Source organism: Pelophylax lessonae (genome assembly GCF_965119305.1).
Source record: "Pelophylax lessonae genome assembly, chromosome: 12".
Classification (NCBI taxonomy): domain Eukaryota; kingdom Metazoa; phylum Chordata; class Amphibia; order Anura; family Ranidae; genus Pelophylax; species Pelophylax lessonae.
Window position 1 is genome coordinate 224,223,015 of NC_138779.1, and position 23,689 is coordinate 224,246,703.

Here is a 23,689-nt window from a genome sequence, read left to right on the forward strand (position 1 = left end):
TTTATTGGTTGCTATGGAGATGGGATGTTCTCTGTACACCTAACGGTTTATGGTTGCTATGGAGATGTATTGTTCTTTGTACACCCGAAGGTCTATGGTTGCTATGGAGATGTGCTGTTCTCTGTACACCTGAAGATCTATGGTTGCTATGGAGATGTATTCTCTGTACATCTGAAGATCTATGGTTGCTATGGAGATGTATTGTTCTTTGTACACCTGAAGATCTATGGTTGCTATGGAGATGTATTGTTCTTTGTACACCTGAAGATCTATGGTTGCTATGGAGATGTGCTGTTCTCTGTACACCTGAAGGCGTGGAGTTGGGGGGTTGTTCCCACCCACGCTGTTATGGTGTGTGTGTGGGGGGGGGTCTCTCACACACAGCCACATTCTGTCAGTCACGACTCCTCCCTCCTCCAATCTTGTCAGTCATAGGTAACTCCGCCCCCTCCGGGCCTGTCAGCGCTTTGTCAGTGCGCAGGCGCATGGGGGTGGAGCTCAGCGCCTGCGCCGTGAGGAGACGGGCCGGTGAGGTTAGCGCGCGTGCGCGGTCCGGCCCCGCCCTCCTCCACCCCCTCAGCTCCCCATTCACCTCAGCGGCGGCTGCGCATGCGCAGTGTCAGTGTCGGCGCCGAGCGTGTGTGTGAGGAGAGAGAGAGCGGGACGCGGCGGAGACACGTCACCGGGAAACATCGGTCTATCGAGCTACACCGGCGGAGCCCCACCCCCCCAACACATTCTCCTCCCCCCTCCCTCTCTCCCCGGGGCTGGTGATGCCGGGCCGGGACGGCCGCCGGGCTGTATGAGCGGGACACGGCGCGGCCAGCATGGTGCGGGAGACCAGGCACCTCTGGGTGGGGAATCTGCCTGAGAACGTCCGGGACGACAAGATTATCGAACACTTCAAACGGTGAGGGGGAGGGGGGGGGCTGTGTGTACAGAGGGGGGAGATATACAGGGGGGGCTGTGTGTACAGAGGGGGGCACTGTATAGGGGGGGGGGGCTGTGTACAGAGGGGGGGACACTGCATGGGGGGGCTGTGTATACAGAGGGGGGCACTGTATAGGGGGGCACTGTATAGGGGGGGGGCTGTGTGTACAGAGGGGGGCACTGTATAGGGGGGCACTGTATAGGGGGGGGGGCTGTGTGTACAGAGGGGGGCACTGTATAGGGGGGCACTGTATAGGGGGGGGGGCTGTGTGTACAGAGGGGGGCACTGTATAGGGGGGCACTGTATAGGGGGGGGGGCTGTGTGTACAGAGGGGGGCACTGCATAGGGGGGGCCTGTGTGTACAGAGGGGGAGACGTCATAGGGGGGCTGTGTGTACAGAGGGGGGCGATATACAGGGGGAGGCACTGCATGGGGGGCCTGTGTGTACAGAGGGGGAGACTTCATAGGGGGGCTGTGTATACAGAGGGGGGCACTGTATAGGGGGGCACTGTATAGGGGGGGGGGCTGTGTGTACAGAGGGGGGGACACTGCATGGGGGGGCTGTGTATACAGAGGGGGGCACTGTATAGGGGGGCTGTGTATACAGAGGGGGGCACTGTATAGGGGGGCACTGTATAGGGGGGGGGGCTGTGTGTACAGAGGGGGGCACTGCATAGGGGGGGCCTGTGTGTACAGAGGGGGAGACGTCATAGGGGGGCTGTGTGTACAGAGGGGGGCGATATACAGGGGGAGGCACTGCATGGGGGGCCTGTGTGTACAGAGGGGGGACATGGTATAGGAGAGTGACATACGGGGGGGGGGGGCTGTATGTACAGAGAGGGTACATGGTATGGGGGGGGCAACATACGGGGGGCTGTGTGTACAGAGGGGTGGTAACATACGGGGGGCTGTGTGTACAGAGGGGGGACATGGTATAGGAGGGTGAGATACGGGGGGGGGCGCCTGTGTGTACAGAAGGCCGATGGTACTGGGGGGTGATAGAGGGAAGTGACATACAGATATACTATGGACTGTATGGACTGTGTACACCATCTCCACTGTATACACAGCGTCCAGTAATGGTGTATATAGGACTGACCCCACAGGTGTGCTCCATACATTGCTGGGTCTGATGGTCCTTCATGTACACAGGTAGTGCTGATTATTCCCGCCATTGTGGCTGATTACTCTGTGTATATATATATATATATGTGTGTGTACATAACGCCTGAGAACTGACTGCTGAGACTACATGTTCTACACTGACCTGTATACATTGTATCCCCCGTATACTACCTGTCCCTGTATACATTGTATCCCCCGTATACTACCTGTCCCTGTATACATTGTATCCCCCGTATACTACCTGTCCCCGTATACGCTATATCCCGTGTATATGCCCTGTATATCCCGTGTATATGCCCTGTATACACTATATCCCGTGTATATGCCCTGTATACACTATATCCCGTGTATATGCCCTGTATACACTATATCCCGTGTATATGCCCTGTATACACTATATCCCGTGTATATGCCCTGTATACACTATATCCCGTGTATATGCCCTGTATACACTATATCCCGTGTATATGCCCTGTATACACTATATCCCGTGTATATGCCCTGTATACGCTATATCCCGTGTATATGCCCTGTATACACTATATCCCGTGTATATCCCCTATATCCCCTGTATATCCCGTGTATATCCCCTATATCCCCTGTATATCCCGTGTATATGCCCTGTATACGCTATATCCCGTGTATATCCCATGTATATGCCCTGTATATCCCCTGTATATCCCGTGTATATGCCCTGTATACGCTATATCCCGTGTATATGCCCTGTATATCCCGTGTATATGCCCTGTATACGCTATATCCCGTGTATATGCCCTGTATACGCTATATCCCCTGTATATCCCGTGTATATGCCCTGTATACACTATATCCCGTGTATATGCCCTGTATACGCTATATCCCGTGTATATGCCCTGTATACGCTATATCCCGTGTATATGCCCTGTATACGCTATATCCCGTGTATATGCCCTGTATACACTATATCCCGTGTATATGCCCTGTATACACTATATCCCGTGTATATGCCCTGTATACACTATATCCCGTGTATATGCCCTGTATACACTATATCCCGTGTATATGCCCTGTATACACTATATCCCGTGTATATGCCCTGTATACACTATATCCCGTGTATATGCCCTGTATATCCCGTGTATATGCCCTGTATACGCTATATCCCGTGTATATGCCCTGTATACGCTATATCCCGTGTATATGCCCTGTATACATTATATCCCGTGTATATGCCCTGTATACATTATATCCCGTGTATATGCCCTGTATACACTATATCCCGTGTATATGCCCTGTATATCCCGTGTATATGCCCTGTATACACTATATCCCGTGTATATGCCCTGTATACACTATATCCCGTGTATATGCCCTGTATACACTATATCCCGTGTATATGCCCTGTATACACTATATCCCGTGTATATGCCCTGTATACGCTATATATTCCGTGTATATGCCCTGTATATCCTGTGTATATGCCCTGTATACACTATATCCCCTGTATATCCCGTGTATATCCCCTGTATATGCCCTGTATACGCTATATCCCGTGTATATGCCCTGTATACACTATATCCCGTGTATATGCCCTGTATACGCTATATCCCGTGTATATGCCCTGTATACACTATATCCCGTGTATATGCCCTGTATACGCTATATCCCGTGTATATGCCCTGTATACACTATATCCCGTGTATATGCCCTGTATACACTATATCCCGTGTATATGCCCTGTATACATTATATCCCGTGTATATGCCCTGTATACACTATATCCCGTGTATATGCCCTGTATATCCCGTGTATATGCCCTGTATACACTATATCCCGTGTATATGCCCTGTATACACTATATCCCGTGTATATGCCCTGTATACACTATATCCCGTGTATATGCCCTGTATACACTATATCCCGTGTATATGCCCTGTATACGCTATATATTCCGTGTATATGCCCTGTATATCCTGTGTATATGCCCTGTATACACTATATCCCCTGTATATGCCCTGTATACGCTATATCCCGTGTATATGCCCTGTATACGATATATCCCGTGTATATGCCCTGTATACACTATATCCCGTGTATATGCCCTGTATACACTATATCCCGTGTATATGCCCTGTATACGCTATATCCCCTGTATACCCCCCTGTATATCCCGTGTATATGCCCTGTATACACTATATCCCTTGTATATGCCCTGTATACACTATATCCCGTGTATATGCCCTGTATACACTATATCCCGTGTATATGCCCTGTATACGCTATATATCCCGTGTATATGCCCTGTATATCCCGTGTATATGCCCTGTATACACTATATCCCCTGTATATCCCGTGTATATCCCCTGTATATGCCCTGTATACGCTATATCCCGTGTATATGCCCTGTATACACTATATCCCGTGTATATGCCCTGTATACGCTATATCCCGTGTATATGCCCTGTATACACTATATCCCGTGTATATGCCCTGTATACATTATATCCCGTGTATATGCCCTGTATACACTATATCCCGTGTATATGCCCTGTATATCCCGTGTATATGCCCTGTATACACTATATCCCGTGTATATGCCCTGTATACACTATATCCCGTGTATATGCCCTGTATACACTATATCCCGTGTATATGCCCTGTATACGCTATATATCCCGTGTATATGCCCTGTATATCCCGTGTATATGCCCTGTATACACTATATCCCCTGTATATCCCGTGTATATCCCGTGTATATGCCCTGTATACGCTATATCCCGTGTATATGCCCTGTATACACTATATCCCCTGTATACCCCCCTGTATATCCCGTGTATATCTCCTGTATACATACTTTCCATATCCTGTTATAGACCACTCCCTTCCCAGGGTGTAGGTGGTGTATTGGGGGGGGGGGGGTGTAGGCGATGGGGTACACGCTCCAGGGTAGCTGTGTTTATACTGCACAGGGGGAGTGTGGACTTTATATATAGGGAGGTATGTATATAGGGAGGTATGTGTGTGTATATATAGGGAGGTATGTGTATATAGGGAGGTATGTGTATATACTGTGTATATATAGGGAGGTATGTGTGTATATAGGGAGGTATGTATATATATGTGTATATATAGGGAGGTATGTGTGTATATAGGGAGGTATGTGTGTATATAGGGAGGTATATGTATAGGGAGGTATGTGTGTGTATATAGGGAGGTATGTATATAGGGAGGTATGTATATAGGGAGGTATGTATATAGGGAGGTATGTGTATATATAGGGAGGTATGTGTATATAGGGAGGTATGTGTATATAGGGAGGTACGTGTGTGTATATAGGGAGGTATGTGTATATATAGGGAGGTATGTGTGTATATAGGGAGGTATGTGTGTATATAGGGAGGTATGTGTGTATAGGGAGGTATGTTTATCTATAGGGAGGTATGTATATAGGGAGGTATGTATATAGGGAGGTATGTTTATATATATATATAGGGAGGTATGTGTATATAGGGAGGTACGTGTGTATATATAGGGAGGTATGTTTATATATAGGGAGGTATGTGTGTATAGGGAGGTATGTTTATATATAGGGAGGTATGTTTATATATAGGGAGGTATGTATATAGGGAGGTATGTATATAGGGAGGTATGTGTATATAGGGAGGTATGTTTATATATATATATATATATATATATATATATAGGGAGGTATGTGTATATAGGGAGGTACGTGTGTATATATAGGGAGGTATGTTTATATATAGGGAGGTATGTGTATATATAGGGAGGTATGTTTATATATAGGGAGGTATGTGTATATATAGGGAGGTATGTGTATATATAGGGAGGTATGTTTATATATAGGGAGGTATGTGTATATATAGGGAGGTATGTATATAGGGAGGTATGTGTATGGGAGGTATGTTTATATATAGGGAGGTATGTGTATATAGGGAGGTATATGTATATAAGGAGGTATGTGTGTATATAGGGAGGTATGTATATAGGGAGGTATGTATATAGGGAGGTATGTATATAGGGAGGTATGTGTGTATATAGGGAGGTATGTGTGTATATAGGGAGGTATGTGTATATAGGGAGGTATGTATATATAGGGAGGTATGTATATATATATATATAGGGAGGTATGTGTGTATATAGGGAGGTATGTGTGTGTATATAGGGAGGTATGTATATAGGGAGGTATGTGTATATAGGGAGGTATGTGTATATAGGGAGGTATGTGTATATATATATATATATATATAGGGAGGTATGTTTATATATAGGGAGGTATGTTTATATATAGGGAGGTATGTTTATATATAGGGAGGTATGTGTGTATATAGGGAGGTATGTATATAGGGAGGTATGTGTATAGGGAGGTATGTGTATAGGGAGGTATGTATATATATATATATATATATATATATAGGGAGGTATGTATATAGGGAGGTATGTATATAGGGAGGTATGTATATAGGGAGGTATGTATATAGGGAGGTGTGTATATAGGGAGGTGTGTATATAGGGAGGTATGTATATAGGGAGGTATGTATATAGGGAGGTATGTGTGTATATAGGGAGGTATGTATATAGGGAGGTATGTGTATATAGGGAGGTATGTATATAGGGAGGTATGTATATAGGGAGGTATGTGTATATATAGGGAGGTATGTGTGTATATAGGGAGGTATGTGTGTATATAGGGAGGTATGTATATAGGGAGGTATATATATATATAGGGAGGTATGTATATAGGGAGGTATGTATATAGGGAGGTATGTGTGTATATAGGGAGGTATATATATATATATATATATATATATATATATATATATATATATATATATAGGGAGGTATGTGTATATATAGGGAGGTATGTATATAGGGAGGTATGTATATGGGAGGTATGTGTGTATATAGGGAGGTATGTGTGTATATAGGGAGGTATATATATATATATATATAGGGAGGTGTGTATATAGGGAGGTGTGTATATAGGGAGGTATGTATATAGGGAGGTATGTGTATATATAGGGAGGTATGTATATGGGAGGTATGTGTGTATATAGGGAGGTATGTATATAGGGAGGTATGTATATAGGGAGGTATGTGTATAGGGAGGTATTTGTGTATATAGGGAGGTATGTGTGTATATAGGGAGGTATATATATATATATATATATATATAGGGAGGTGTGTATATAGGGAGGTGTGTATATAGGGAGGTATGTATATAGGGAGGTATGTGTATATATAGGGAGGTATGTATATGGGAGGTATGTGTGTATATAGGGAGGTATGTATATAGGGAGGTATGTGTATAGGGAGGTATTTGTGTATATAGGGAGGTATGTATGTATATAGGGAGGTATGTATGTATATAGGGAGGTATGTATGTATATAGGGAGGTATGTATATAGGGAGGTATTTGTGTCCTGTGGCCGGCCCATGGCTCAGTCCGATTCTCCTCTGATTGGTTAATTATTGAACGTTTTCCCCTTCCTCCCCTCCTGAGGTATCTGTGTAGGGGGGAGGGGAGGATTTGAATGCAGCCCATTCATAGTGGCTGATAGTTTTGGTCTTCGTGGGAATCGGGGGTGGGGTAGATCACACACTGCCCTCCTCGGCGGGGCTATTAATAGGCACTTTTTGTAGCGGGACAGGCCGGGGTTGATGAAGTCACACACTGGGGTATCGCTCTTCCAGTCCTCCGTTCCCACAGACAGTAGTAAATATCTGATAACCAACCACAGCCCTCCGCTCCCTGCCCCCCCCTCTTCCATTCGCTCTCCTTGTATGGAGAATTCCCAGCTCTGTTTCTGAGTCTGCCTGCAGTGCCCTCCCCCCGCTCCCACCCATTCCATCCATCCAGCCCGGCTTTCTGTACACCCGGAGCTCACACTTCTCTAAAATGGCGCCCGGCGAGCTGAGAGACTACAGCCCCCCCCCTCCCCCCATAGCCCCGCTGTCGTTTTTCCAGAGCAGCGTTGGGGCTCCTCTAAGTGCCCCCCCCAGATTAATGTGATATTCTCTACTCTGTTGTATTGCTGGGAATTCACTGCACCTGAGAAGGGCTTCAAATATTGTGCAGAAGTTACCAAGGAGACGTTGCTAAGAGATGCAGGGAGGGGGGGGGGAGGGAATAAACGCTTTAGAATTGTGCTGTGTGCAGTGTGGGTGCCGCTGGAGAGAGGACTGCCCCCCCCCCCCCCCCCGGCCAGCGCAGATATTTCTTAATGTCATGTGTGTCGCAATTGGCCGTTAGGCTGGGGGAGGGGTGGTTTGGTGATGTGTGGGTTTATCATTTCCGTTGATTTTAGGGATGTGGACCTTTTTCCCACCCATCCCCCATCCTGAGAAAAGGCTGAGATGTTGTGAGCCTAATTAAATAGAAATCTCCTTCTGTAACAATGTGTGAGAGATAACGTCCTCAATACAATGTAACCAGAGGTCCCCGAGATCAGAGATAACGTCCTCAATACAATGTAACCAGAGGTCCCCGAGATCAGAGATAACGTCCTCAATACAATGTAACCAGAGGACCCCGAGATCAGAGATAACGTCCTCAATACAATGTAACCAGAGGTCCCCGAGATCAGAGATAACGTCCTCAATACAATGTAACCAGAGATCCCCGAGATCAGAGATAACGTCCTCAATACAATGTAACCAGAGATCCCCGAGATCAGAGATAACGTCCTCAATACAATGTAACCAGAGGTCCCCGAGATCAGAGATAACGTCCTCAATACAATGTAACCAGAGGACCCCGAGATCAGAGATAACGTCCTCAATACAATGTAACCAGAGGACCCCGAGATCAGAGATAACGTCCTCAATACAATGTAACCAGAGGTCCCCGAGATCAGAGATAACGTCCTCAATACAATGTAACCAGAGGTCCCCGAGATCAGAGATAACGTCCTCAATACAATGTAACCAGAGATCCCCGAGATCAGAGATAACGTCCTCAATACAATGTAACCAGAGGTCCCCGAGATCAGAGATAACGTCCTCAATACAATGTAACCAGAGGACCCCGAGATCAGAGATAACGTCCTCAATACAATGTAACCAGAGGTCCCCGAGATCAGAGATAACGTCCTCAATACAATGTAACCAGAGATCCCCGAGATCAGAGATAACGTCCTCCACACAATGTAACCAGAGGTCCCCGAGATCAGAGATAACGTCCTCCATACAATGTAACCAGAGGTCCCCGAGATCAGAGATAACGTCCTACATACAATGTAACCAGAGGTCCCCGAGATCAGAGATAACGTCCTACATACAATGTAACCAGAGGTCCCCGAGATCAGAGATAACGTCCTACATACAATGTAACCAGAGGACCCCGAGATCAGAGATAACGTCCTCAATACAATGTAACCAGAGGTCCCCGAGATCAGAGATAACGTCCTCAATACAATGTAACCAGAGGTCCCCGAGATCAGAGATAACGTCCTCAATACAATGTAAGCAGAGGTCCCCGAGATCAGAGATAACGTCCTCAATACAATGTAACCAGAGGACCCCGAGATCAGAGATAACGTCCTCAATACAATGTAACCAGAGGACCCCGAGATCAGAGATAACGTCCTCAATACAATGTAACAAGAGGACCCCGAGATCAGAGATAACGTCCTCCACACAATGTAAGGAGAGGACCCCGAGATCAGAGAGAACGTCCTCCACACAATGTAAGGAGAGGACCCCGAGATCAGAGATAACGTCCTACACACAATGTAACGAGGTCCCCGAGATCAGAGATAACATCCTCCACACAATGTAATGAGAGGTCCCCGAGATCAGAGATAACGTCCTACATACAATGTAATAAGAGGACCCCGAGATCAGAGATAACGTCCTCCACACAATGTAAGGAGAGGACCCCGAAATCAGAGATAACATCCTACATACAATGTAACAAGAGGTCCCCGAGATCAGAGATAACGTCCTCCACACAATGTAAGGAGAGGACCCCGAGATCAGAGATAACGTCCTCCACACAATGTAACCAGAGGACCCCGAGATCAGAGATAACGTCCTCCACACAATGTAAGGAAAGGTCCCCGAGATCAGAGATAACGTCCTCCACACAATGTAACGAAAGGTCCCCGAGATCAGAGATAACGTCCTCCACACAATGTAACGAAAGGTCCCCGAGATCAGAGATAACGTCCTCCACACAATGTAAGGAGAGGACCCCGAGATCAGAGATAACGTCCTCCACACAATGTAACGAGAGGACCCCGAGATCAGAGATAACGTCCTCCACACAATGTAACGAGAGGTCCCCGAGATCAGAGATAACGCCCTCCACACAATGTAACGAGAGGACCCCGAGATCAGAGATAACGTCCTCCATACAATGTAACCAGAGGTCCCCGAGATCAGAGATAACGTCCTCCACACAATGTAACCAGAGGACCCCGAGATCAGAGATAACGTCCTCCACACAATGTAATCAGAAGACCCCGAGATCAGAGATAACGTCCTCCACACAATGTAACCAGAGGACCCCGAGATCAGAGATGACGTCCTCCATACAATGTAACGAGAGGACCCCGAGATCAGAGATAACGTCCTCCACACAATGTAACCAGAGGACCCCGAGATCAGAGATAACGTCCTCCACACAATGTAACCAGAGGACCCCGAGATCAGAGATAACGTCCTCCACACAATGTAACGAGAGGACCCCGAGATCAGAGATAACGTCCTCCACACAATGTAACGAGAGGACCCCGAGATCAGAGAGAACGTACTCCACACAATGTAACGAGAGGACCCTGAGATCAGAGATAACGTCCTCCACACAATGTAAGGAGAGGACCCCGAGATCAGAGATAACGTCCTCCACACAATGTAAGGAGAGGACCCCGAGATCAGAGATAACGTCCTCCACACAATGTAACGAGAGGACCCCGAGATCAGAGATAACGTCCTCCACACAATGTAACCAGAGGACCCCGAGATCAGAGATAACGTCCTCCATACAATGTAACGAGAGGTCCCCGAGATCAGAGATTCCCGCATTTTTCAGCAATTGAGTCTCCCCTTTTTTTTTTTTTTTCTCCCCATGTAAATCCCCCTCATTATTGGGAAGATGTAAACAGTGGTTTGCCATTGTATGGGGGAGGAATATCTGCCGCTCTCCCGCCTCTTGTTGTGTGAATGCCCTTCTCCTGTGTGTTTTACATTTCAATCGCTCTCTGATTGCCTCAATCCTCTGTTTACTATTATTACCACCAATAAAATGAGCAAAGCAAGCCTTCGGTGGAGCTACAAAAGTGTGTGTGTGGGGGGGGGGGGGACCTTCAACTTATTCCTGGGAATCATTATGTATGTGTGTACAGTATTTTATATTTTTTCTTTTTAATTAATGCTATTCTCTAATTTGGTCTAGAAGTACTGCTGGCTTTTCCATGCACTGGGCCCATTTTTTATTTCTCTGATACCTGTGCTGTGGCAACTACTGGATTATATTTATAAATAGAGGTCTTTTTTTTTTTTTGTATTTATTATTATTATTATTATTATTATTATATACATCCAGTATTCATCCAATTGTATGTGTCTGTATTATATATATTAGTTAAATGTATTAATCTGTTATGTTGTAAATTTCTGGTGCAGAAGTGTAATACTGGTGATGAGGTTTAATTACACAAAGTATGAAACATCCGAGTTTCTATGGAGTTTGCGGGGAAATATTACAGTAGTCGTCTTATGTTTAATTTCTGTTACATGAAAGCTTTGTGATTTTATGTTTTTTTTTTTTTTCCCACTCCAACCCAGTCATCCAATACAAAGTTTAAATGGAAGTCTCTGTTTGCTCCCGGCTGTGTCGGTGTTTGCTCCCGGCTGTGTCGGTGTTTGCTCCCGGCTGTGTCGGTGTTTGCTCCCGGCTGTGTCGGTGTTTGCTCCCGGCTGTGTCGGTGTTTGCTCCCGGCTGTGTCGGTGTTTGCTCCCGGCTGTGTCGGTGTTTGCTCCCGGCTGTGTCGGTGTTTGCTCCCGGCTGTGTCGGTGTTTGCTCCCGGCTGTGTCGGTGTTTGCTCCCGGCTGTGTCGGTGTTTGCTCCCGGCTGTGTCGGTGTTTGCTCCCGGCTGTGTCGGTGTTTGCTCCCGGCTGTGTCGGTGTTTGCTCCCGGCTGTGTCGGTGTTTGCTCCCGGCTGTGTCGGTGTTTGCTCCCGGCTGTGTCGGTGTTTGCTCCCGGCTGTGTCGGTGTTTGCTCCCGGCTGTGTCGGTGTTTGCTCCCGGCTGTGTCGGTGTTTGCTCCCGGCTGTGTCGGTGTTTGCTCCCGGCTGTGTCGGTGTTTGCTCTCGGCTGTGTCGGTGTTTGCTCTCGGCTGTGTCGGTGTTTGCTCCCGGCTGTGTCGGTGGTTGCTCCCGGCTGTGTCGGTGGTTGCTCCCGGCTGTGTCGGTGGTTGCTCCCGGCTGTGTCGGTGGTTGCTCCCGGCTGTGTCGGTGGTTGCTCCCGGCTGTGTCGGTGGTTGCTCCCGGCTGTGTCGGTGGTTGCTCCCGGCTGTGTCGGTGGTTGCTCCCGGCTGTGTCGGTGGTTGCTCCCGGCTGTGTCGGTGGTTGCTCCCGGCTGTGTCGGTGGTTGCTCCCGGCTGTGTCGGTGGTTGCTCCCGGCTGTGTCGGTGTTTGCTCCCGGCTGTGTCGGTGTTTGCTCCCGGCTGTGTCGGTGTTTGCTCCCGGCTGTGTCGGTGTTTGCTCTCGGCTGTGTCGGTGTTTGCTCTCGGCTGTGTCGGTGTTTGCTCTCGGCTGTGTCGGTGTTTGCTCTCGGCTGTGTCGGTGTTTGCTCCCGGCTGTGTCGGTGTTTGCTCCCGGCTGTGTCGGTGTTTGCTCCCGGCTGTGTCGGTGTTTGCTCCCGGCTGTGTCGGTGTTTGCTCCCGGCTGTGTCGGTGTTTGCTCCCGGCTGTGTCGGTGTTTGCTCCCGGCTGTGTCGGTGTTTGCTCCCGGCTGTGTCGGTGTTTGCTCCCGGCTGTGTCGGTGTTTGCTCCCGGCTGTGTCGGTGTTTGCTCCCGGCTGTGTCGGTGTTTGCTCCCGGCTGTGTCGGTGTTTGCTCCCGGCTGTGTCGGTGTTTGCTCCGGGCTGTGTCGGTGTTTGCTCCGGGCTGTGTCGGTGTTTGCTCCGGGCTGTGTCGGTGTTTGCTCCGGGCTGTGTCGGTGTTTGCTCCGGGCTGTGTCGGTGGTTGCTCCGGGCTGTGTCGGTGGTTGCTCCGGGCTGTGTCGGTGGTTGCTCCGGGCTGTGTCGGTGGTTGCTCCGGGCTGTGTCGGTGTTTGCACCCGGCTGTGTCGGTGTTTGCACCCGGCTGTCTCTCTGGTTTGCTCGTACTCTGGGCTGTCTCTCTGGTTTGCTCCCAGCTGTCTCTCTGGTTTGCTCGTACTCTGGGCTGTCTCTCTGGTTTGCTCCCAGCTGTCTCTCTGGTTTGCTTGTACTCCGGGTGTCTCGGTGTAGATGAGGTTTTTATCAGCCGCATTCTTGTGTAATCCTCCAGTTCCCTTTTCTGTGCTCAGGCCATGTTGCTGTCACATATTCATGTTTTAGTTGTGGAAATGTGTTGGTAAAGCCGCCCTTGAAGCCTCCAGTGTTCACATTGTCTATTGTGCTCCCACGCCCTCCATTTACAATCTGTGAATTTGCCCCTTACAGCTATTATTTGGAGATTTGTTGTTTGCTGACTCACAGCTCTGCCTTGCACTCGGCCTTGTCTGCTTACCGAAACATCACTTAAAATCCGCCCCTTTTTACCTTCCTGGAACCTTTTTGTTTTTCTCTCGGCTCCCACAAATTATCAGACTGATATTTATTATTTATGATGGATTTATGCACAGATGTCTGTCTGCTGTGTGACACCCCCCCCCCCCCCCCATTACATGAATACCCGGCTCTGTGTGTACATTGAATACCCGGCTCTGTGTGTACATTGAATACCCGGCTCTGTGTGTACATTGAATACCCGGCTCTGTGTGTACATTGAATACCCGGCTCTGTGTGTACATTGAATACCCGGCTCTGTGTGTACATTGATTACCCGGCTCTGTGTGTACATTGATTACCCGGCTCTGTGTGTACATTGAATACCCGGCTCTGTGTGATCATTGGTGTGTACATTGAATGTTTCAGAAGAGTGAATTTCAGAACTCGGCTTGTTGGTTTCTCTCTTTTGATAATTTTAGATCCTGGAAATGAAAGTCTGTGCAGTAATGTTATGTTTGGCCCCATCTCTTCCCGCGCTAATCTCTTCTCACTGCTCTCTGCAGGTGACCACTCATCCCATTGGCTGCTTTCATTTTTTTTTTTTTAACTTCCGCATCAGAAATGTAACATTTTTACCTTTTATGGGAATTTTTTTTTTTAAACAGCATGAGAAGAATCTGAGGCTGGAGCTCTTGTGAATAGTGACCAACCAACTTCTCCGTTTCATTTTCTAAGCTTGAGGCTACGTTCACATTGGGTGCAGCGGATCACGGGTAGAATCGCTGTGCTTCTGCCTGCGATCCGAAATCATTGCAAATCGCGGGGCACCCCAAAGCTGTGCAATGTTGCCGCGATGTCTGCTTGCTAATTTGTGGTAACATTGCGCAAACAGAATCGCGGGACACCTGTCTCCCAAAAAAAGGTACAAGGGCTTCTTTTGGGTGACAGGCGTCCCGCGATTCTGTTTGCGCGATGTTACCGCGATTCGCCAGGTGGAAATCGTTGCCACATTGCACAGCGTTTGGGGTGCCATTGCAAACTACGGGCATCACACAGGCGTCCCGTGATTTGCAATGATACCGATCATGGGCAGAATTGCAGCGATTCTGCCCGTGATCCGCTACGCCCACATGTGAACGTAGCCTAAACCTAAACACTACCCACTGCCAGGACAGTAGAAACCCCCTCCTGTGCTGGACTATGGTGCTCAGATATCAGATGACTTTCACTTCCAGTCCATACCTTGCTGCCCTCTATGGACTGGGGAATTCCAGACAATGCTAAAAAAGAGGGTGCATGACCTTTTATTATTTCACTCCTCCCCTCCAGCATTGCAGCTGCTGACATCTTTGGCCAATCTTCCCCCGAGCTCGAATCTTCCCCCCCGAGCTCGAATCTTCCCCCCCGAGCTCGAATCTTCCCCCCCGAGCTCGAATCTTCCCCCCCCGAGCTCGAATCTTCCCCCCCGAGCTCGAATCTTCCCCCCCGAGCTCGAATCTTCCCCCCCGAGCTCGAATCTTCCCCCCCGAGCTCGAATCTTCCCCCCCGAGCTCGAATCTTCCCCCCCGAGCTCGAATCTTCCCCCCCGAGCTCGAATCTTCCCCCCCCGAGCTCGAATCTTCCCCCCCCGAGCTCGAATCTTCCCCCCCGAGCTCGAATCTTCCCCCCCGAGCTCGAATCTTCCCCCCCGAGCTCGAATCTTCCCCCCCGAGCTCGAATCTTCCCCCCCGAGCTCGAATCTTCCCCCCCGAGCTCGAATCTTTAGCCTCTGACACTTGCGCATGCACGGCAATTATTTCACCTTGGCAGATGCCAAAATTGTACTCGGAGCTACACCTGCACATTGCAAACGAGCAAGTAAGAAATGCAGACATGGGGGCTGATTTACTAAAGGCAAAACGAGGGATTTTCCTCCAGCTTAGTGAATGTGGTGAAAATTAATATAAAAATACCCAATCGCATTCAAGGAAAACAAAATGGTATTGTTGCTGGCATACGATTGGATGATGAAGTCAGTATAGCTTTGCCCTAATCACGCATTGGTTGTATTCCATGGGCTTGTGTCTATTCTTTGTCCACCTAATTATGTAACTAAGCGAAGTGAAAATTCTTTGCACAGTGAGCTTCCTAATTGGTTTTAGTAAATCAACCCCATAGTGTGTCTAACATTACACCTCCTGGCTGTGGAAGCTGATTGGTCATTATGTATTGCTGCTCTAGTCTCAGTAAATCCCCCTCTGTGTTTCATTGAGCCCCGGTTCAAACTGCTCTGGGAAATGCAGCAAGACCTTTCCCACACTGCATTGCACGGCGTCCATGCAATCCACTGTGGGTGTCAATGTTAGATTAATGACACCCCGAAACAACTCGCAAATTATAGTGCCAGAATCTGTGTGAAAACCCATGCAATGCGATTCCGGTGTGTGTGGGGGGGGGGGGGGTCCTGCACCATTTTGGTGTGGCTGCGATTTGAGGCATACAAAATGTATTGTTTAAATCACGCCACACAGACGTTGCATGCACACAGGAATGCGGTGCGATTTCTGTGCAAATCACATGCGATGTGCAGCAACGCACAACCCCGGGCTGTAACATTGTTGTGTAATACGCCTGCTGGTTGATGATTGCTGAATGTCATTCTCTTCTCTGTTTTGCCGTTTGCTTGATGAAGGAAGGCGTGGACTTTGTCCTGCCCGGTGATATCTCATCCTTTGCTGTTATTGGTCGGATTCACGCCAGCATTGGCTGCTGCTCCTACATCGTGTTTATGTTGTAAAGAGCAGAAATCACAGCACCGCAGTCTAATATGCATCCTAGGTTGTGGTGTAAAGTAAGCCTTAGGGATTATTCCCTGTGTGCCTCAGTACAGGTGAAGGACATTATAAACCCAATGAGAACAGCCCCGGAGTGTCCTCTACTTCTAGGCTCTGAATAGTCCTCTGTTCACCTTCAGAGTTTTATTGTATTTTGTTCCTCTTGGACATAATGTATCCTTATAGTAGATTATTCCTGCAATCTGTCCCTGACATAGTTTATGGTTTGAAGGGATCTTCCATCATTCCCAGTACAGCCCCCATTCCCACCCCAGGTACCCCAGTACTGCCCCCATTTCCACCCCAGGTACCCTGGTACAGACCCCCAGTACAGACCCCCAGTACAGCCCCCCCAGTACTGCCCCCATCCCCACCCCAGGTACCCCATTACAGCCCCCAGTACAGCCCCCATTCCCACCCCCGGTACCCCGGTACAGCCCCCCAGTACAGCCCCCCAGTACACGGTGAGAGAAGAGAGTCTGTGCACAGGAGAAAATAAAACTGATAATATTGTGGCTAGACGAGCAGCCAGCAGTGTCAGAATGCCCCCCCCCCCTCTCTTCGCTTTTTGTGGAAAGAATTAGACCCGGCCTGAAATAACTTCCAGATGTTCTTGAGATGAAGAGTTGGCAAGAAGGAGATCCCATCCCACCCTATCTGTGGCTGTGTGAATAATCCATACGGAATGCCTACAATCACCCCCTTCCCCGTCTGTAGTAAGCAGAACCCATGAGTTTGCACCGTGCTCTGCCCATTCCCATTATTATTATTATTTTTTTTTATTTTTGGTTGCCACGTAGGGGGCTCCTCCTGAGTATATAATTAGAGTTGCTTGCTTTTGCATACCAATAATTGTTTCCAGGTTTATGGCGGCCATATTGTATCAGCAAAGGTCATGATTGAGTTTGCTTATTTTAGCAGGGAATATGTTGGATTTAAGATCTGCAATCTTTTCAGCCTTAAAATCCCTTCCTCGCTGAGAGGGCAAGTTAGAACATGAGAAAACCCCGGGTTTAGCTGCTGCTGCTTTTACACGGCCTTCTTCTTGGCAGGTGTTTGGCCAGTGTGCAATTTTCCAAGTATTAGTCAACCTCTGGGCTAGAATTTTCACATTTCTGGGGCGGCCACTGCCTGAACGGGTTAAGACTCGCCTCGCCAAACCTCGAATGAATTTCATGGGCTCTGATTATTGAAGGGAAATTTTTCCTTGTTCTGGAGTTTTTCCTTCTCTTCAAACAAACCTGACTCGGATATGTGAGGTTGTGCGACTCCAAAGCTGTGCGCCATTGTGACTTTACATTGCAACTTTGGATGTGACTTTCCATTGCATCTTTGGATGGGTTTCTACTTGGGTGTGACTTTGGCTGTTGCAAAACTGTCTCATTGATACCATTAAGATGTGACTTCATGCAACTTTTCAGAGTTTACATTGCAGTCTATTGGCGCTTTTCCACTGCATGGAACCGAAAGGTTCGGCTCGCTTTTGTGCTTTTCCACTGCTGGTACCGCATGGTATGGTGTTGGAACGGTTCGGTACGGCGGCACTTTTCCACTGCATGGAACCGAACGGTACGGCTCTCAAAAACAGTACCACCTCGATTGTGGTTCCAAGAGGTACCATACCCGGTACCATATCCCACAATCCTTTGCATGCAGTCACTACTAGCCACTGATTGGTCAGAGAATCCCACCCACCCCGTTGTTATCCCACCCACTTAACTTTAGTACTACTTTAGTGGAAAAGCAAACCATACCGTACCGTACCATGTGGTACCAGCAGTGGAAAAGCAAACCGGGCCAAGCAGGGCCGAGTAGAGCCGAGCCGGTACTTGCAGTGGAAAAGTGCCAAAAGTAGTGCAGAAACCTTTTTATTAGAGATGTACCGGAATGGAAAATTCAGGATGCACTTGGCCGAAAACCGAAAATGACAGTTTTAAATATATTTGTTTTTTTATATATAATTTTTTTCAACTTTTTAACATCATGAATTTAAATGAATATGAATTTGTCGGCCATTATTGCACCACTGCAAGAAAGGTTCAAGAAAAATGCATCCTTTTAAATTGTCTTCACTCTGCTCCGTTGTGCTTCCATTGTGGTGTTAGTAAAGCTATAGCAAAACTTTTTTTTTTTTTTTTTTTGGATAGAGCAACCCCTATCAGATTATTTTATTTTTGTTCTGTGTCTTATTGCAGAGATTTCTCTTCACTTCCTACCCCATAGCCAATCAGGAAGTGAGAGGAAATCTCTGTAAATCAAGGGAATTTCTCGGGAACCCCCCCACGTCACCAGAACTAGTGTCCCCATTGGAAGATTTCCCCTCTTTTACTTTTCTGGGGACAATCCAAAATTTGGATAATTTTTTTGTTTTTAATGATACTGGTAAACAGGACCAATCATTTTCTTAAAGCGGTAGTATACTCCGCTATATGACTTTTACCTACAGGTAAGCCTATAATAAGGCTTACCTGTAGGTACAATTAATATCTCCTAAAATTAAACCTGCATGCAGCCGCTGACGTCTGCTGCACATGTGTGGGAGTGACGTCATCGCAACTCCGGCCACTCACAGTGCCGGAGCCGCCGAACCAGGAAGAGACGCAGAGGGAGCATGTCAGCTCCCACAGCAGTGTCCATATATATATATATATATGTATATAAATTAAAACCAAGTGTAGAACATATAAGAAATACTTAGAAAGATGGGTACGAAATGGGGTAATTAGGCGGGGGTGTGAGGGAATTAGATAGGGGTATATAAAAATGGTAAAAGAGTTGGATGTCTTCTTCTTTTTTTCTTTATATGTTGATTGTATTGTAAAATTGATTAAATCAATAAAGAAATATAGTGAGAAAAAAAAAGTTATACTTTAAAAATGCTGCTTGCTGCCTTTTTGGTCAGTTAAAAGAAATCAAAGCACCCCTCCCCATTGAAAATGCATCAAGAACACACCTGTTGCATTTTGATGCGGTTTTTGAGTCACATGGCCTATGAAAAACACAGCAAAATTGCATGCCTTTTCGGTGCTATTATTGGCACCTTTTTCTCTTATCGGCAAATTGCCAATAACACTAGCTGATAGGTTTGAGCCGCTGAAATTTCGGGGCATCTCTGCTGCTGATATGTTTTGCCCGTGGAAATTACGGTGCATCTCTGCTGCCGATATGTTTTGGCAGTGGAAATTTCGGGGCAATCTCTGTGCCTGATGTGTTGGCCGTGGAAATGTCGGTGCATCTCTGCTGCCGATATGTTTTGGCCGTGGAAATTTCGGTGCATCTCTGCTGCCGATATGTTTTGCCCGTGGAAATTACGGTGCATCTCTGCTGCCGATATGTTTTGCCCGTGGAAATTACGGTGCATCTCTGCTGCCGATATGTTTTGCCCGTGGAAATTACGGTGCATCTCTGCTGCCGATATGTTTTGCCCGTGGAAATTACGGTGCATCTGTGCTGCCGATATGTTTTGCCCGTGGAAATTACGGTGCATCTCTGCTGCCGATATGTTTTGCCCGTGGAAATTACGGTGCATCTCTGCTGCCGATATGTTTTGCCCGTGGAAATTACGGTGCATCTCTGCTGCCGATATGTTTTGCCCGTGGAAATTACGGTGCATCTGTGCTGCCGATATGTTTTGGCAGTGGAAATTTCGGTGCACCTATGCTGCCGATATGTTATGACCGCGGAAATCTCGGTGCATCTCTGCTGCCGATATGTTTTGGTCGTGGAAATTTCGGGGCATCTCTGCTGCCGACATGTTATGACCGCGGAAATTTCGGGGCATCTCCGCTGCCGATATGTTTTGGCCGTGGAAATTTCGGTGCATCTCTGCTTTTTATAGTCTCAGTGCCTTTAGGTGGCATAGATTTGAACGGCTTCCGTTGAAATGCATATGTTGTGACTCATCATGTAACACACACTCGCATGACATGTGTGAATGGAGCCTAATGGCTGTACACATGATGAGAAAATAGTACAAAAAATACCGCTTTCGAAGCGATGGTATGATGATCTGATGGGTAGTACGCAGCTTTCGAGGGCCGATCATGACAATTCAATGAGATTATTAGATGGGACAAGCATGATAATGTTTCTCGTATGATACCAGATTGTACAACTTTCTTCTAATCAGTGCATTTGTCATTAGAAAATACAATACAATACATTGCATCACTGCTGAATTTGAATGGTAATTTTAGTAATCTCTTCATTTTCGATATAAGACTGGCATGCAAAAAAAGACGATCATTTGTCCGATAATCTCATCGTGTGTAGCCGGCATTATGCTACGCTGTAATCTGTCGTGTTACCGGGGTAACAATATCTAATTTACATCAAAGCATTTAAAGTAAAAATAATTAGTATATGTTCTGAATAATATAATATATAATTAGTATATGTTCTAATCTCTGAATTTCTGTTTCCTTTTTCTTGTCTTGCAGATATGGACGTGTGGAGAGTGTCAAAATTTTACCTAAAAGGGGATCGGACGGCGGCGTGGCAGCATTTGTGGATTTTGTGGATATTAAAAGTGCACAGAAGGCGCATAATGCTGTCAACAAAATGGGGGACCGTGACCTCCGGACGGATTATAACGAGCCGGGCACTATTCCAGGAGCTGCCCGGGTTTTGGATGAGACAGTTTCCATAACATCTCGTAGTAGAGAGGTTTCTGGGTTCAGAGGAGGTAGTGGGGGGCCGGCTTACGGTCCCCCGCAATCACTTCATGCACGGGAAGGACGTTATGAACGGAGACTCGATGGGTAAGTTGTAAGGTTTCACTAGGCAGGTATTTTGTATTTTATATGATGAGGAAACAAAAACTCACTTAGGTTACCCCCGTTGGATTAAAAAATTTTGGGAAATTTGTATCCTTCCTCATGGGTTTGGAAACATGGGATTCTTATCCTGATGGCTGGGATCTTGTGGATCCGTAAAGGGGATGCAGCTGGCTGGATATGTATTTCATGATCCGTGGAAGTATGGCGCTGGTTGACATGGATTTATCTCGCTGGGGGTCTCGTATCGCTGTCCCTGTGGATCTATACTTGGAGTTATCCTAATCCTACCTCTGGAGTGTAAAACATGGCCGTCTCTTCTGGCTGCTCTACCGGGCCTTGCACACGGATTGCAAAGAACAAAGGGGACCTGACTGTCACACTGCTGTGGATTGTACACCAACCTGAGCTGGGGAGTCTTCCCGAAGACTGAAGACTTGCATCTCTTGGATGTACACAGATTGCTATCTCTGTGGATTAAACTGGTTTTATGGCCATCTATAAAACTATGGAATGTAAAGTGGTTCCTGAACTCTGAACTTTTACAGGGCTGATCCGTGTTAGGATGGAGATTTCTATAAAAAAACGTCACTCTGAAATCTTATATCATTGGAGAGAGCAGATATAACCGATTATTTTTCATTTTTTTTCACGTCTTAACCGTTGGGATTGTGGATATGACCAGTAAGTGGATGTCTGTACCCGGGACCCTGTGAATGGACCGATGGCTTGGACTCAAACGTTTCCGTGGTTTGAAAGAAAACGGCTACTGCAAGACAGATTTTGAAGAAAAAAAAGTTTTTTTCAAGTCCAAATATGTGGATGAGGAGACGGGTGATGGATAAGCGGATGCCGGTCGAAGTTTGGGGGTTTGAAAAAAAAAAAAAGGTTCTAATGGTGTTCCTGTCCGTAGGATCCTCGTCCTCTGTGGATTGCTCCCTTTTTTTTTTTCCTTTTTTTGATAAAACATTTTATTCCCAAATTTTTTTTTTTTTTTTTAAACTTTTTTCCAATTTTTGTTTTTTTTTATATATTTTTTTTTTTGGTTACGTAAGAATACATTTTTATCGGTTCATCAAAAGTGTCATTTGAAAACCCATGCCATTTTGCCTCATTGAGAAGGTGGATTTACCCTAAAAAGGGACCAAATTGGGGAAGTTATGTTCTCAAATCACTCCCTAGATTTAATTGGGATTTTAGGTCGTGTTTCCTCAATTGGAAAAGGTTGGTATGTGCTGCCCTGTATATATTCCGCCCTTCTCCTAACCCAAAGTCATCCTGTTTTTCCACTAACCCCCCCCTTCCCTTCCCCCCCCCCCCCCTGTACAACTTATATAGCACTAATAGATACAGCCACAGCTATGTTAGCACCTACATATCTGATCTTTACAACTTTACTTCCTCCTCCTCCTCCTCTTCCTCTCTGTACTGTTAATTTTTTCATAGAGATTGTATTGATGTGTCTCCTTTGTAACCATAACACTAAGCACCCCCGCTCTTGTCCTAAGTGCTGCTTTCCTAATACTTAACAGCGAAAAATTTATGTTTTTGCTGTTCCATTTTGCCACAGTCCTCGCCAATGCAATATTTCGGAAGAAAACCTAAAGCGCATATATATATATATATATATATATATATATATATACATATATATATATATATATATATACACACAAATATATATAGTGTTGTTTCTATTGTAGTTTGAATGGGTGAATACTAGACCTTATTTTAACCCTGGGGGAATACTAGTCCACATTGCAAACATAATGTGACTCCCCTACGCCTGGAGATGTCAGGCTGCAGAGAACCAGGATAATTACTGAAGACCCAGCAGACCCAGCTGTCCGCCTCATAACCTCCATCAGAATCTAGAATAATTGTCAGAGCCAAAGACCAGAAGAGGCAAAAGGGAGGTCAAGAGCCGCGGGTATTAGTGCAAATGATGAGAGAGATCAAATCCCCCTAGTGGGGGGTTTACTAATTGAAGAGCCTGTCACATGGCCGACCCCGTCACATGGCCGACCCCGTCACATGGCCGACCCCGTCACATGGCCGACCCCGTCACATGGCCGACCCCGTCACATGGCCGACCCCGTCACATGGCCGACCCCGTCACATGGCCGACCCCGTCACATGGCCTATGTAACGTTAAAAAACCATACCCCGTGAAGAAACCATACCCTCGTCACTTCCGGTCTAAAACATCTGAGCAGCGCAGCAGTGCGCATGCTCAGAGCCCCGGATACGTGATTGAACATTAAAGAATTAGACAAGTGCGCATGCTCGGTGGGCATGAAATTCTCACGGCACTGTGTCTAATGTTAAACTTGCGGCGGGTACATTAAAACA

The 23,689-nt window shown here is 46.8% G+C and overlaps 1 protein-coding gene across 5 annotated transcripts in view; it reads left to right on the forward strand.

Moving 5' to 3' along the window:
• The first annotated feature begins 611 nt into the window (after positions 1-611).
• SPEN (spen family transcriptional repressor) overlaps positions 612-23,689 on the forward strand; it is a 110,108-nt gene continuing 87,030 nt past the window's right edge. For all 5 annotated transcript variants that reach the window (XM_082274218.1, XM_082274220.1, XM_082274219.1 and 2 more), the window contains exons 1-2: positions 612-910; positions 21,002-21,322. In XM_082274218.1, the coding sequence (XP_082130344.1) occupies positions 828-910; positions 21,002-21,322 (404 nt within the window). In that variant the 5' untranslated portion in view covers positions 612-827. The remainder of the gene's footprint in view (positions 911-21,001; positions 21,323-23,689) is intronic.